At 50.6% G+C, this 13,755-nt stretch overlaps 6 protein-coding genes and 1 pseudogene across 7 annotated transcripts, besides 1 other annotated feature; 5 read left to right on the forward strand and 2 right to left on the reverse strand.

The window, feature by feature from the left end:
* The first annotated feature begins 567 nt into the window (after positions 1–567).
* Positions 568–1,766, forward strand: NCS57_01355500 (annotated as a pseudogene). The gene is made up of 3 exons: positions 568–742; positions 797–1,268; positions 1,319–1,766.
* Positions 568–1,766: a sequence feature.
* Positions 1,767–2,170: 404 nt separating this feature from the next.
* Positions 2,171–3,371, forward strand: NCS57_01355600 (uncharacterized protein; the record flags this gene model as incomplete). The annotated part of the gene is made up of 2 exons (XM_053063186.1): positions 2,171–2,583; positions 2,639–3,371. Exons 1-2 carry the CDS (start codon positions 2,204–2,206, stop codon positions 3,369–3,371), a joined length of 1,113 nt encoding a protein of 370 aa, XP_052908081.1. The 5' UTR covers positions 2,171–2,203.
* Positions 3,372–3,675: 304 nt separating this feature from the next.
* Positions 3,676–4,233, forward strand: NCS57_01355700 (2,5-diamino-6-ribosylamino-4(3H)-pyrimidinone 5'-phosphate reductase; the record flags this gene model as incomplete). Its single annotated transcript, XM_053063187.1, has 1 exon — positions 3,676–4,233. The coding sequence occupies one exon, from the start codon at positions 3,676–3,678 to the stop codon at positions 4,231–4,233; it is 558 nt and encodes a 185-aa protein (XP_052908082.1).
* Positions 4,234–4,898: 665 nt separating this feature from the next.
* On the forward strand, positions 4,899–7,430 carry NCS57_01355800 (uncharacterized protein; the record flags this gene model as incomplete). Its single annotated transcript, XM_053063188.1, has 1 exon — positions 4,899–7,430. The coding sequence occupies exon 1, from the start codon at positions 4,902–4,904 to the stop codon at positions 7,428–7,430; it is 2,529 nt and encodes an 842-aa protein (XP_052908083.1). The 5' UTR covers positions 4,899–4,901.
* Positions 7,431–7,581: 151 nt separating this feature from the next.
* NCS57_01355900 (uncharacterized protein) lies at positions 7,582–9,355 on the reverse strand (the record flags this gene model as incomplete). The annotated part of the gene is made up of 2 exons (XM_053063189.1): positions 8,563–9,355; positions 7,582–8,495 (listed from the first exon to the last, which is right to left on the reverse strand). Exons 1-2 carry the CDS (start codon positions 9,299–9,301, stop codon positions 7,582–7,584), a joined length of 1,653 nt encoding a protein of 550 aa, XP_052908084.1. The 5' UTR covers positions 9,302–9,355.
* Positions 9,356–11,050: 1,695 nt separating this feature from the next.
* Positions 11,051–12,391, forward strand: NCS57_01356000 (uncharacterized protein; the record flags this gene model as incomplete). Its single annotated transcript, XM_053063190.1, has 1 exon — positions 11,051–12,391. One exon carries the CDS (start codon positions 11,051–11,053, stop codon positions 12,389–12,391), a length of 1,341 nt encoding a protein of 446 aa, XP_052908085.1.
* A 218-nt stretch (positions 12,392–12,609) lies between these two features.
* NCS57_01356100 (uncharacterized protein) lies at positions 12,610–13,746 on the reverse strand (the record flags this gene model as incomplete). The annotated part of the gene is made up of 1 exon (XM_053063191.1): positions 12,610–13,746. One exon carries the CDS (start codon positions 13,744–13,746, stop codon positions 12,610–12,612), a length of 1,137 nt encoding a protein of 378 aa, XP_052908086.1.
* Positions 13,747–13,755: the final 9 nt, after the last annotated feature.

Consider the following 13,755-nt stretch of genomic DNA (forward strand, 5'->3'; position numbering starts at 1 on the left):
ACGAAAGTGTCCCCCAACTTTTCAAGCGAGAATGCAGTCTATCCTCCGATGTACAAGTCTGGCCAGAAAGGGGACGATATTGAACTCTAACTATTCCATGAGGTTGAGGTCACCGCAGCTCAACTGTTCCATCGGCGATAGTTGCACACTGAGAAGATAACCCGTAAAACCACCCGTCTTCGTAGATATGCGAGATTACAGCCGCCTTTCGTCTCCAGTTCCAAGGTGGCTATGACGTTGCCGAGGATGCCGAGCTCTGCCAATAAGGCCACGTCAGCCTTTTCCGTGACTCTGATTGGCTGCTCACTATCTCGCGTCAACAGGGATCTCGAGAGCCAAGTGACGCAACCATCTAGCGAGCTCTTAAATAAATTACAGCGCGTGTTTTGCCAAGGTTTCAAAGTTGAACCTGGCGTATCCAGCATGTTCACGTATGTCCAATTTGTGGGCCAAGACTTTCCAAGAGTCTGGGCTGTGGTGAGAGCGGGGTTATCGTTGACCATGCAACAGAGCAAAAAGTCGGACGACGGCGCGTTTTTTTCTTATGACCGCTACTAACCCCTAGCCGCCTTCTTTTTTGTCTGTGTCGGAGGAAAAGGGTCAACAACCATCGATATGAGGTTGGTTGTAGTCGCCGCGAACGCGGTCGCGTTCCTGCTTGGGGTTGTTTCAGCCACATCCGATCATGTCACAACAATTTGTGATAAGCAGAGGTTTGGCGAGTTGAACGATTCGCTCATGTGTGAGTAAACAACTGATGTCACACCAATCTGTACCTGGCTGACTCTTCACACAGACTATCCAAATGCATGGAACGATAAAAGCCCAAAAGACGGCTTCGTGTGCATGAGAGTCGACAACTCCACTCCATCGTTTGATGCCATTTGGAATTGGGATAAAGACATCCAAGATGTACACTCGTTCCCATACGTGCGATTCAGCCACAAAGACATTCCCCTGCGCCTCAGTAGTCTCCAATCTATCCGCCTCTCGACTAAATGGATGTATACTCCTGGTAGTCCCAGCGAGCCGCCTCGCGACTTTACTCAATCGGTGTGGGCAGAGAATAAGGCGGAGCTGCAGAGAGAAGGGGTGCAGGCCAATGCCGCCTGGGATTTCTTCCTCGACGATGACCGCAATAGGACTCTGTATCCCCAAGATGCGGCTATCGAGTTTATGGTCTGGCTTGGCCGGGTGGGAGATCCGTGGTGGCTTGGTCGACAGGAGAATATGATTCTCTCCAACGTGACACTTGGAGAGACCGAGTTGTGAGTGTCAGCTACTCCCTTTTCTTGTTTCCCACACTGACAATGTCAAGCTCATTATACTACGGCCGCAACTCAGGTGGCACGCACGTATTCACTGCCGTCACTCGGAACGGTGAGGATGTCTTGTCCTTTGATGAAGACTTCTATCCTCTTTTCGAGTACATCCTTGAACAAGCGCACAAACATATTGACACACCGAATGACCTACCCAAGGATCCTTGGCTAGGAATAGTCGAGTTCGGTACAGAAACTTGGCTTTCAGATGGAAATGTCACCTTTACTGCTGCTGATTTCAGCATGGAACTCAACGGACCCGTCAGGAACAGGACCAAGACCAATTCTAGCGATGATGACACTACGGGAGGAGATGACAACTCCACTGATGGTAACGACAAGAATTCGTCCGACGACGAAGAAGACCATGCGTCGACCCTAAGTAGGTCGATGCTTGGCTATGCACTGTCGGCGATTTTGATGATCAGCGCTTTTTTCGTTTAACATGGCTTGGGGCGTAGGTAGAACTGGGTATCTCACGTACTTTAGAAAGGCATGGGAATAGACTAGATTTTTATCTTCCAGCTACTGTCAAGGCCTAACTCGTTCTTGGCATAATTCCCTCATCTCTCTTGCTTCCCCGAAACTACAAAACCGAGGCCTATGATAGGACCGGCAACTGAGCTGTTTCTCTTAACGAAAGATGGTAATTATGACGTGATATTTACTGCAGAAATATGCACAGAATCAACCATGAAGCCGCTCTTGTCACATTTGTGACAAGTCACCGTCCAGTACCATACTGTTTAAATCCCTCGCTTGCATGATCCGTTGGCAGGACAACCTGAATCCTTCCGTCCCAGGAGCGCGAATTTCCCTCCGCCAACTTGCTGATCCTGTGAACTCATCTCAAGTGCATTGTCGCCTGTGTTGCTAACAGAATGTCGTCAACAGCGTCGGTGGCTACGGAAAGCCGGCTGTGGAGGGCTCTCTTTGCCCTCCCGATCCTCACGTTCTCTGGTCTCATGATCCGAGCATTTGCGATGGGCGAACCGGTTGGTCCCGTCATACAAAACATGCTCGAAAATTCGCAGTTTACGTGGAGCGGAGGCAACGTCAAGATCATCCAGGAATTCTATGGTATCCCCCTGTTGGACGAGATCTTTGCTCATATCACGGTTGCCTTTGCTCAGTTGCAATTCTTTTCCGATCCACGAGCATATTGGCACTCACTTGTCTTCCTTACCGACTTTGCTGGCATGTATATGGTATTCTTGATCGAAAGCTACAGGCCAGCGAATGGGTTTCCCCTTGTACGATTGTAAGTACTATGCCAGAGCATGGTCATTGGACTCACCTCTTCTAACTTTATCTAGCCCATTTATAATCCTATTTCTTGCGCAACTCCTGGGAATTGGCTTTCTAGCCCCCGTCTATTTCTTCCTCTTTTACGTTTTTACGCCGGCGTACAAACTTACTACCCCGAGACTTCATCATCCGGGAGTAGCATCCTGCATCGCCCTGTTGCCAACCATTGCATTGTCATACTTCTCTTCACACTTCCCTTCTTACTTCCATCCTTCCCTTGAAGCAAGAAATTGGTGGAACTGGATCTGGCAGCTTTTCCCAGTCTGGGGATCGTTCACAATGCTTGTCATCTCCAAGACAATCTCCGGTGTTAGCAAGACACGGTCGACCAAGGATGACTCCAATCAGGAGCTAGTCATCCTCAGGGTCACTGTATACTTGCTTGCATTCATCAGCACAGCAACATGGTGGTACACTATTCCAAATGTTGAGGGCCCCTTGTCTGAGATTTTCATGCCCCAATATTTCGTCGAGTCCCCCCAAGAACCAGACGAGTGCCTTCGGACCATCATTCAATATGATTACGTGTGCACCTACTCGGCTGGTTTTCTCTGGCTTGCATATCACTTTAGTGATCTGGAGAAGGCTGGCATTTGCGAAGTGCCCTGGATTCGAGCTTTGGTCGTTGCTGGCGTCGTGGGGGCTGTTGTTGGTCCTGGATCGCTCTTCGTTTTGATTTGGCTTTTGAGAGAGGAACTCCTGGCGTCGCAAGCATCAGTAAGAGAGCCTGAGAAGTTCTGAAGTGTATTCATGAATGGCTATCGAGATCTTGTGGAAGGTAGCCAAGTTTATCTCGTTTGGATTGTTGGTTGGGCGAGGTACATGTAATGACTCATTCTGTCTCATAGCCATCTTTGTCGATAAGTTGCAAAGACTATCAAGTGTTGCATACATATGCAGTCTGACATGACCCATCTTGTCAAGGGGCTAATAAGACGGGCAGATTTTGAACCGATCTGCGTGGTACATGTGCCTGACATTTTCCTCGAATCTTATGACCCCGCTTTCGACCCATTCTCACTTATTCTTCTTCATTCTATCGGCCATGCCCCAGCTTCGTTACAACGTGGCGACCAGCCTCGATGGCTACATAGCCTCGCCGGACGGCTCAGCTGATTGGATTGTCGACGATCCAACGATTGACTTCAAAGCACTTTATGGAGAATTCAACTTCTTTGTCATGGGTCGAAAGACGTACGAAACTATGCTGTCGCTGGGAGGACCGACTGAAAACCCTCTGTCCAACCGGCCGAAGGAGAGTGTCATAGTGGCGAGCCAATCTTTGAAGCCAGAAGATTTCCCCGATATCACTATCTTATCGACGAATGTGCTGGAATTCATTCGCCAGTTGAAGTTGGGAACCGGGAAGGATATATGGCTTATGGGAGGTAGCAATCTTGCAACTCAGTGTATGCGTGCCGGCTTGATTGACACAGTCGAGGCAGCAGTCATGCCCGTGGTATTGGGGGACGGCATCAAGTTGATGGAGGCAATTGACTCTACTGAGAATCTGCCTGTCAGACTCAACTTACTGGGAAGTGAACCGTTGGAGAGTGGAATCATCATGACCAGATACGCAGTCATGCAGGGACCGTGCAAATAACTGTGGTCAAAGGAAGGGCGCGTGGTCTGCCTGGTCTAATTAGAACATTATCTCAAGTTGTTGAAGTCTTGATTAAGAGTTATTGGCTGGATCGTAAGCGGGCTAGCCGAAAGCACCGCCACTTCACAAGATGGAGAGAGCCGAGTCCGGGATAGCGAATCAAGAGTGATAGACCCACTGAATTGGATGAATTTTCCGAGTTTATATCCAATTGTGTTTCAATTTTCATGTGTAAATTGACATGGGTTGCTTGGGTTTCGTGGATCGAGTGCAAGCAGGCTGTCATTACGCCCTTGGCGCAAGTTGCTCTCCATTGGAAGTAGTACATTAACAAACTTCCGCTGATCACTTCGCAGAAATAGATAGTGACCTAGCAGTGGGTCGAGCGCGGACGCAAGCAAGGAGATGCCTGTCAATACGCTGTCACCAATCACAGCGCCCTGCAAGCGTCATCCCGATGAGGGAACACGTCCCGCCCCTCGCAGGCCTGAGTCACGTCGGGCTGAGTGACGACAACGATGACTGGATCAAGGAGGGACAGGCATTCTAGACTCCCAACAAGGCTGCAGATGGCGGCTGACGCCAAGGTGGCGGCAGGCGGTGCAAAATGGATGGATTGTTTTTAAGAGAGGCGAAATTCCCCTATTCTGGAATTCTTGTTTCGAACTATGAGCTCTTCGACAAGAATCAACCTTCAAGACATCGACCAGCTTCGGTCAAGCTCTGCCGTTCACATGATGCCGCCAATTCTTCAAATCTCCCGAGCCCTTCACTTCGGCTGCGCCATTGCTGCTGTGGTCTTTGTTTCCGCTATTGCATTTGTCAAACTGGGGGCTGTCAAGGACAGAAAACATAAACGTCGAGATGTTTCTCGTCGCAGTTATGTTCCTTACATCCTCTTGATTTTATCCTACATCACCGAGGGTGTATTCACAATTTTCCAGAGAGATGAATCCGCACTAAAGGAGGCCCGGACTTTTCATCTGGTGGTGCTTATTTCTACCTGGGCTTTTATCTGGACTCAGCAAAAGACGTCTCAACACCTGACATGGGGAACATCACTCCTCACGATGGCATTTGAGACACCTCTGTTGATCCTAACGGCTCTATTCGACAAGGGGAGAACTTATTTCCCCTTTCAAATATCCTGCCAAGCTGCCAGGCTTTTGCTTCTCCTATTCTTTGCAGTATATCAAGTCTACAGACGTACCATCGAAACCCGCAATTCTGCAAGAATGGAAGAGGAAACGCCATTCCTTCAAGCCCAATCCCCTGGTAGAACACTTGGGGCGCCTTCCTACGGAACAGAGACCTCGATTGCAGCCTCTGTATCCAGTGACTCTGAGGACGATACGGTCACCGAGGCAAGCGACTCTGAGGATGACACCGCCAGCATTAAGCGCCGCCGAGCAAAGAGGCTCAAGGAGACGGGAGGTTGGTGGGGATATCTCTCGGACTTTTCCATACTTGTTCCATTCTTCATCCCGAAGAAGGACCGCAAAGTCCAATTCTCCATCCTGGTTTGCTTCTTTTCCATCGCAGCGAACCGAATCTTCAACGTCCTGATCCCTCGTCAACTAGGCATTGCCGCCGATGAGCTACTCGAGCACAAGAACCCTTTCAGGGCGCTGTTTATCTGGTTTATTCTGAGCCTTCTTTCAGTGGAAGGCCTTGTTGGACTGATGGAGGAGTTGGCCAAGATCCCTATCAAGCAGTTTTCATACCGACAACTTACTAATGCTGCATTCGGCCATGTCTTGTCTCTGTCCATGGACTTTCACTCCGACAGAGATTCAGCTGAAGTCATGAAGGCCATTGAGCAGGGAGAGTCGCTAACAAACTTCCTCGAAGTGCTCATCATCGATCTCCTACCCACGCTGGTGGATGTGGCCATCGCGTTTGGTCTCCTATACTGGAAGTTCAACATCTATGTTTCTCTAGCTATGGCTGTAGCAATCGCTGCGTACATCACTGTGGAGGTGATAACTTCCAACTGGAACATTAGCAACCGGCGCAAATCATCTCACACTCAGAGAGAAGAGGCACGTGTCATGCATCAGGCCGTCCAGGGCTGGCAAACTGTCACCTACTTCAACATGCTTGGATTTGAGCGAGGACGTTTTGGTCAGGCTGTCGAAAACAAGTTGGCTGCGAGCCGCGTATGGGGCAAGATGGATGCCTACACCGAGATGGTGCTGAACATGATGATTCCCTCGACCTTTTTCGTCCTCGCAAGCCTTGTCATTTACGATATTTCCCAGGGACGATCAACACCGGGCGACTTTGTCTTTCTGGTCCAGTACTGGGAATACATGATCTGGCCGATCAGGCTCATCTCACACAACTATCGCAGTCTTGTGTCTGATATGGTTGATGCGGAACGTCTTCTCTACCTTCTCCGCACAAAGCCAAGTGTTGTTGACAAGGAGGGAGCCACGGATCTTGTCAACATTCAAGGTCACGTTGCGTTTGACCATGTTCATTTCCACTACGATGAAAGGAAGCCGACGATTCGAGACCTTTCCTTCTCGGTTGCGCCTGGACAGACGGTGGCGTTTGTTGGAGAGACGGGAGCTGGTAAGTCTTCTATTATGAAGCTACTCTTGCGGTTTTACGATGTCAGAGATGGATCTATTACCATCGATGGCCATGACATTCGCGACATCACTCTGAGCTCTCTTCGAAACGCTCTTGGCGTTGTTCCGCAAGACCCTTTGCTCTTCAACGCGTCTATTCTCGAAAACCTTCGGTATGCCCGACCTACAGCAACAGACAAGGAGATTCACGAGGCTTGCCGTGCTGCTGCTATCCACGACAAGATTCTTTCATTTGCCGACGGATACAACACCAAGGTGGGCGAACAGGGTGTGAAGCTGTCAGGAGGAGAGATACAGAGACTGGCGATTGCCCGGGTTTTCTTGAAAGACCCTCCTATCCTGATTCTGGATGAGGCGACAAGTGCGGTAGACACAAACACCGAGTCCAGCATCCAGGGTGCGTTGGATACACTGAGGCGCTCGAGATCAACTTTCGTCATTGCACATCGGTTGTCCACAGTGGTCAATGCGGACCAAATTCTGGTCATTCATGCTGGAGAGATTGTTGAATCTGGTACGCATACTGAGTTGATCTCGCGTGGAGGAAGATATAAAGACTTGTGGAATAAGCAGGCTGGCAAGACACCAGCATTTGAATGAACGGTGGGCGTCGCTAGTAGGACAGAAATTTTGGGCTGGGTTAAATAAAATTATATTACTTTCGGATAAACAATTTCTAATAACTGTATTCTTACCGTTGCTTGTTCTTAAAATAAGCCTTCATGATTGGCTTCTATATCTCCTGCAACGATCAATCATAGACAGATCCCTTTGACCACTTCGATCTCGCTCTAATCCTCTTTCCATATCTATAAAACACAAACGGAACGGGTATCAGTAAAGCAGCAAAGCCACCTGTAATACTCGAACTGGGCCCAACTCCGATATTGTGGTACATGGGCGTGACGACGAGAGGAAACGCAGCTGCGAAACAAGAACGAAGAAAAGTGTTTGCGGCAACAGCAGATGCCGCGTAGGTTTGGAAGGTGTCGACTAGATAGTTGAGTGCTGCTTGGAAAATTGTGAAGAATCCTGTTCCAAGGAGGACCAAGCCAATGCAAGGGACAACCCAATGAATGTCCTTTTGTGCAGTCCATCCTGTCAGGAATTGCCCACCACAGAAGATGAAGGATCCCATCATCATTGGGGGAAGTCGCTTCTCAGGAACAGCTCGATTTCCGGCTGCGTGGTAAGCCTTGTTGTATAGCAGCTGGTTGTAAACGTTGGCGCCGCAACCAAGAACAGCTCCTATAAAGATACAGAGGAAGGGCAACTCAGAGACGAGAAGGCCCCAGCCTTTGATCTCTCCAAAGATAATAGGGATGGCACCGAGTTGCATGTACAAGATGCCATAGCAGAAACTGGCGTACAGCGCAACCAAGAAGCAGATGGGCGTGGAAAGCAGTTGAACCGGGCGGACAAGGAACTTCTGGGCGAGCTGGGAGATGCTCACATCCCATTCTTCAAACTTGGCGTGGAGTGCCCAGTTTCCAGTTTCGTGGCGCAGGCGGCGGGCCTTGTATACAAGGAGCCGAGGTGGGTAACTCTCATCGACAAAGATGACGGCCAGTGTGAGGAAGATTACTTGGACAATACCTGTGAGGTATTCAGCCCAGCGCCATCCAAGTGATGGCTCTTGAACAACAGCAGCAGAGACGATGGGGCCTAGAAATAAATAAGTATCTGGAAATTTGACTCGTGAGAGTTCTGATAAAGTGCAAATGGAACCTACCAAGGACTGGCCCGCCGACCACGGCCATGGCGTAACCAGCCATCGCTATCCCTCTCTCAGACGGTGAAAACAGATCTCCAAGAACGCCACCAGTATTTGTCACTGGCGCTGACGCAAAGAAAGCCCCAAAGAAGCGCGTCAACATCAGAGTCTGGAAATCTTTTGCGGTTGCGCTTCCAAAACTGAAACTGATGGCAATGAACATGGGGATAAGAACAGCCAACCTCCGCCCGTAAACCTCACTGAGAGGCGCCCAAAGAAGAGGACCGATTCCGAAGCCGAGGAGAAATATGGTAGTGCCTAAGGTTGACACTTGCTTGGAGACGTGGAAATGCTCTGCAACTTGGGCTGTGCCCGCAGAGTATGAAGACGATGCCCAGGTGGCTGACATGGTAACAAGACCATAAAGCAAGGTGGTTAGAACCTTTTTCTTGGTTGGCCAGTTCATCGGCCGATATGGATCGTCGGGGCCATCAAAGTCAACGAGCTGGTCTTCAGTCGTTTTGATATGAGACAACGGGTGGGTGAACTGGGGAACTGGGCGACTTCGAATACGCGACAGGATGGATTCTCGTCGAGAGATGGTCCTTGTCAAGCCGAGTCCTGTTGTGTTGCCGTTCATTGGGTAATGGGTGGAATTAGCGTCGTTTTCGGTTCGGGAATGGCTGCTTGATGAAATAGATGATTCTTCATCGCTGAGTTCCCCTAATGAGGATCCTCTTTCATCGGCGAGATACATATTGACGAACTGCAACACATTCCAGGCGATGCGTGACTCTATGACAAAACAAGATCGAGAACCAGGAGGCGAGAGGAAGGCGAAAGGATTTTACTTCTCCTTTAAGTGGTTGATCGGGACCGGTTTCGGCGTCACATCTTAATCCCGGCCCCAAGTTCTCCGCTCTGAAAGGCCTGCCGGCACTCAGGTTCCGTTTGGGGCCAATTGGGTGACGTCACTGGTAATTCTTGAGGTGTGATTTGCAGAGCTTTGTCGGCTATTTTGCTGCGTCACCGAGTGCTCTCCGGATATAAACGTTTGGAAGCGTCGCTCTTGACGTCCGTTAATGACGGCGTTTGGTCATTAGGCCGAGGTCGCCCAGCATGTGACGAAAAGGCATTATGATTTTTTATGAAAGGGTCAAGTAGCCGAGTCGGCAGTTCCTCATCTTTTCCGTCTTCCTTCGCTTTGGCTGTGAGAGGATCGGCTTCCTTGTCTATCAACAGTCCGATAACAGCATTGGCAATCAAATAATTTTACTTCCCATAAAGAAACGGCCCCAGACGCGCTAATATATAGGACGACTTACAAGACATTGCTGACTTTTACCCTAGAAGATCTCAATCGTTGCCAGGCTAAGTTTGCGGCCTCATTATTCTGGCCAGTTTCGAGAAAGCCAGTGATCTCTACGAAGAAATAAGACTTGCGGGAATGGTGGGCCCACCAGCCGAGTGATGAGAGTTATCATCATGGAGTGGGTGAAAGCCCAAGAGGAGTTGTTCCTCATCAAATGCCCTGCCATGGAGGAGTTTGAGTCATTCTAGGTGGCGAAATTAGTTATCACCTCGGAATCTCTCCCCAAGAGCTCCAGAGTGGACTCTCCTATACGGTCAAGAGGACCAAATGAATTGTAGACCCATTTCTTAATCCTCACTGGTCGAAATCGTGTCTACAGTCAGGTGGGTGGCGAAGGCTCACAGCCTGCATGCACCCTTGCGTCCTTTGTAAAGCATTTCATGCACTTGGACCAAGGGAGATTGAATAGGTATGGGGTTTTATGCAAGAGAGATTAATTAATACAGAAACCTGATGAGGCAGCCGCGTGACCTGCGTCGCCAGTCTCAGGCGAACCATGTTGGCTGTCTTGCCACATCAGTCATCTCCTTCGACTTTTATTTGTACACTTTCGTGTTGGAGCTGAGTTTTACTTACCGCTGAGGCGCAGTATTCCGCAGGCTGAATGGCAGTGCAAGGAACCACCTACGCAGCAGCGGCCCAACAGCAGCAACCATGTTTCAGGCCTCAGGCAAGTCTTGGCTATTCAGATAAGGCCGCAGTTGTTCGCCTTGTATGACTAACCCTCTTCAGCGAAACTGAGAGGCGTGGAAATTCTGGATGGGACGCACTGTGGATAAGGCCCAATAGCTGTTGGCTTCTACGCGCCAGAAGGGCCTGACCCGCATGGCAAGGCAGCCGGCTGAAAGGTGTGGCTACATTTACAAGGCTCCCAATAGATCAATGTGCAAATAAGGCGTATCGCAAGGCAAAGTAGGAGAGGTAGAAATGAGGCTGTGGCAAGGGGAAAATGCGAGGCAACGGGCTCCCTCCTCTAAATATCTATACCCTTGACTTTTCTCGCAACCAGCAGTGTCAACGAAGTCCAGTCACAGCTGATTTCACTCAAACTCCCTTACCAAGTCTCAAACCATTCCTCGCATTTAACTTATTCGAAATTCTCACTGCACTTTGGCTAGCACCAAGTTGATATCAATGACGCCTCGCAAGACTACCCGCACCGCCATGCGCAGGAGCACCCAAGAAATCAGGATCTATATCGACGACTCAAACCTATGGATTCAAGGCCAGAAAGCATCGGCCCAGAAACATCGGTACCGCGTTGAATCAGATCCTACCTGGAGGTTTGACGCTGGCAAGCTGAAGAACGTCTTGACTCAGAACTGCGGCCTGCCAGCAGACGAAGACGTCAAGGCCATCGTCGACCTATATGGATCGACTCCCCCCAACGTTGAGTCGATATGGAAGGCTATCAAGTCCTGCAAGGTGGAAGTACACACGTTCGAGAGGAGTTCATGGACAAGCCGCGAAAAAGAAGTCGATGCCGAAATCATCGCGGCCTCAGTATCCGACGCCGCTGATCTGCATTACGAAGGAAAATGCGGTATTTTCATCATCGTCTCTGGCGATAAAGATCTCCTACGCGCTGTACTAAGAATCGCTAAGAGAGGATTCGAAGTACACGTCTGGTCATGGATAAACGGAATGTCAGGGGCTTACACGCAGCCCAAGGAAGAATGCCGTCTCCTGATGGACCAAGGGCTCATCAAAATACACTATCTCGACGAACATATGGATAAATTCAGTTTTTACGAAACCGATTTCAATCTTGACAGGAGCGAAATACCTCCCCACAGCATTGTCATTCGGGATCCTTTGGCGCAAGCCGAGGTAGTTGACCAAGCTGTCAAGAGTCTCCGCATTCCGCATTACCGATACCGCAATCAACCTCATGGAGGTTCTCGAGACGACCTTATTATTATACCTGCCTGCGAGCTTGAGCATAGAATCCATACTGAACTGTTTCAAGACACGACGGAAAGACTTAAGCAGCACGGCCTCAAGGTTACGACATACGTCGCAGATAACTCAAAACGCACCGAAGGCCCCAAAAATGGAATGATAGCGCCGAACCGCTTCAAGACACTTGACACGAACAACAGCGTCGAATCAGGGGACAACAATGATGATGTGGGTTTTACGGTCGTCAAGACGCGCCAGAAGCAACAGAAGCAGCGCCTAAAAGCGGACGAGAGAAAGACTCACAGCCGTTGCCACTGGCGTATGCATTGCAGGGAGGGCATTTACTGCAAATATGGACATACCAAGGAGGAGACGGACGCCTTCAAGACGTATGGAAAGCGGGAAGCAATCAAGTATAAATTCTGCCCAGACGAAAATTGCTTCAGAAAGAAGTGCAGCTACGCTCATACGTTGGAGGAGTTGTTTTGTCCAACGTGTGACAAGAAAGGAGCACATGAAATGAGGAATTGTCCAGAGAAGAAGCTTCACTCTATTCAGAGGTATGCCAGTTGAGGGCATGGCTATGGTTATCACAAGCTAAGAAGCGGATCAAGCAGTCAGAGTGATAGTTTAGTCGATAAACTTTTATTACAAGACAACACGCATCTCAGAGGCTGCGTCTCAACATCAAGCTTGATATATGCGTATACTATATTCTATAATTGTTGAAAGGAAGTATCTCGGAGCCATGGCGGCTTTTGCATCTACATCATGCTGTCACCATCAACCCCTTAGAAGAGGGCAATGGCACCCAGGGCAACGATCATGCCAGCGGGAGCGATGCGGCCGGCACCAGCATTGACGACAGGGGGGTTGCCGCCAGTGGGAGTAGCGACAGGACCGGTGGGAGCAGGGCCAGTGGCAGAGCAGGCGGTGGGGGTGATGAGAGAACCATCGTCACCGAAGGGGCTGTAGCCAAGGCACTTGGCGTACTCGGCAGCGCAAGTGGCCATGTTGGCACCAGATCCGCTGCGGCACTTGTTGTAAGCCTCAGTGCACTCCTTGGCGCAGTCATGGACGGGGACAACAGGAGCAGGGCCAGTAGGGGCAGGACCGGTAGGAGCAGGGCCGGTGGGAGCAGGGCCAGTGGGAGCGGGACCAGTGGCAGAGCAAGCAGTAGGGGTCTTGAGAGAGCCGTCGTCACCGAAGGGGCTGTAGCCCAGGCACTCAGCATACTTGGCAGCGCAGGTGGCCATGTTGGCACCAGGTCCGCTGCGGCACATGTTGTAGGCGTCAGTGCACTCCTTGGCGCAGTCGTGGGCAGGGGCGCTGGGCTTGGGAGGAGCAGGGCCGTGAGGCTTGCTGATGGTGCAAGGGCAGTCGGTGATGGTGAAGGTGGTGGGCTTGGTGATGGTGTAGGTCTTGTTGTTGTAAGAGAGAGTGGTGGGCTCAGGGCAGTAGGTGGTGATGGCGGTCACGACCTCGGTGGTGTAGACGGGCTTGGTGGGAGCAGGCTTCTTGGAGCAAGCAGTGGGAGTAACCAGAGAGCCGTCGTTACCGAAAGGGCTGTAGCCCAGGCACTCGGCGTACTTGGCGGCGCAGGTAGCCATGTTGGCACCCTTGGCAACACGGCACTCGTTGTAAGCCTCGTAGCAGTGCTCAGCGCAAGCATCCTTGGGAGGGCCAGTGGCGGTGGGCTTGGCGGGCTTGCTGATGGTGCAGGGGCAGTCGGTGATGGTCAGAGTGGTGGCCTCGGTGATGGTGTAGGTCTTGTCGTTGTAGGTGAGGGTGGTGGCAGCCGGGCAGTAGGTGGTCAGAGCGGTGACGACCTCGGTGGTGTAGGCGATGGTACCGTTGCCGTAGACGGGAGAGGCCTTGGCGGCGCCGAGCAGAAGCCCGGCGACAGCAGCGCGAGTGGTGAAACCCATTGTGATTGT

This window comes from Fusarium keratoplasticum, chromosome 11 (genome assembly GCF_025433545.1).
Source record: "Fusarium keratoplasticum isolate Fu6.1 chromosome 11, whole genome shotgun sequence".
NCBI classification, from domain to species: domain Eukaryota; kingdom Fungi; phylum Ascomycota; class Sordariomycetes; order Hypocreales; family Nectriaceae; genus Fusarium; species Fusarium keratoplasticum.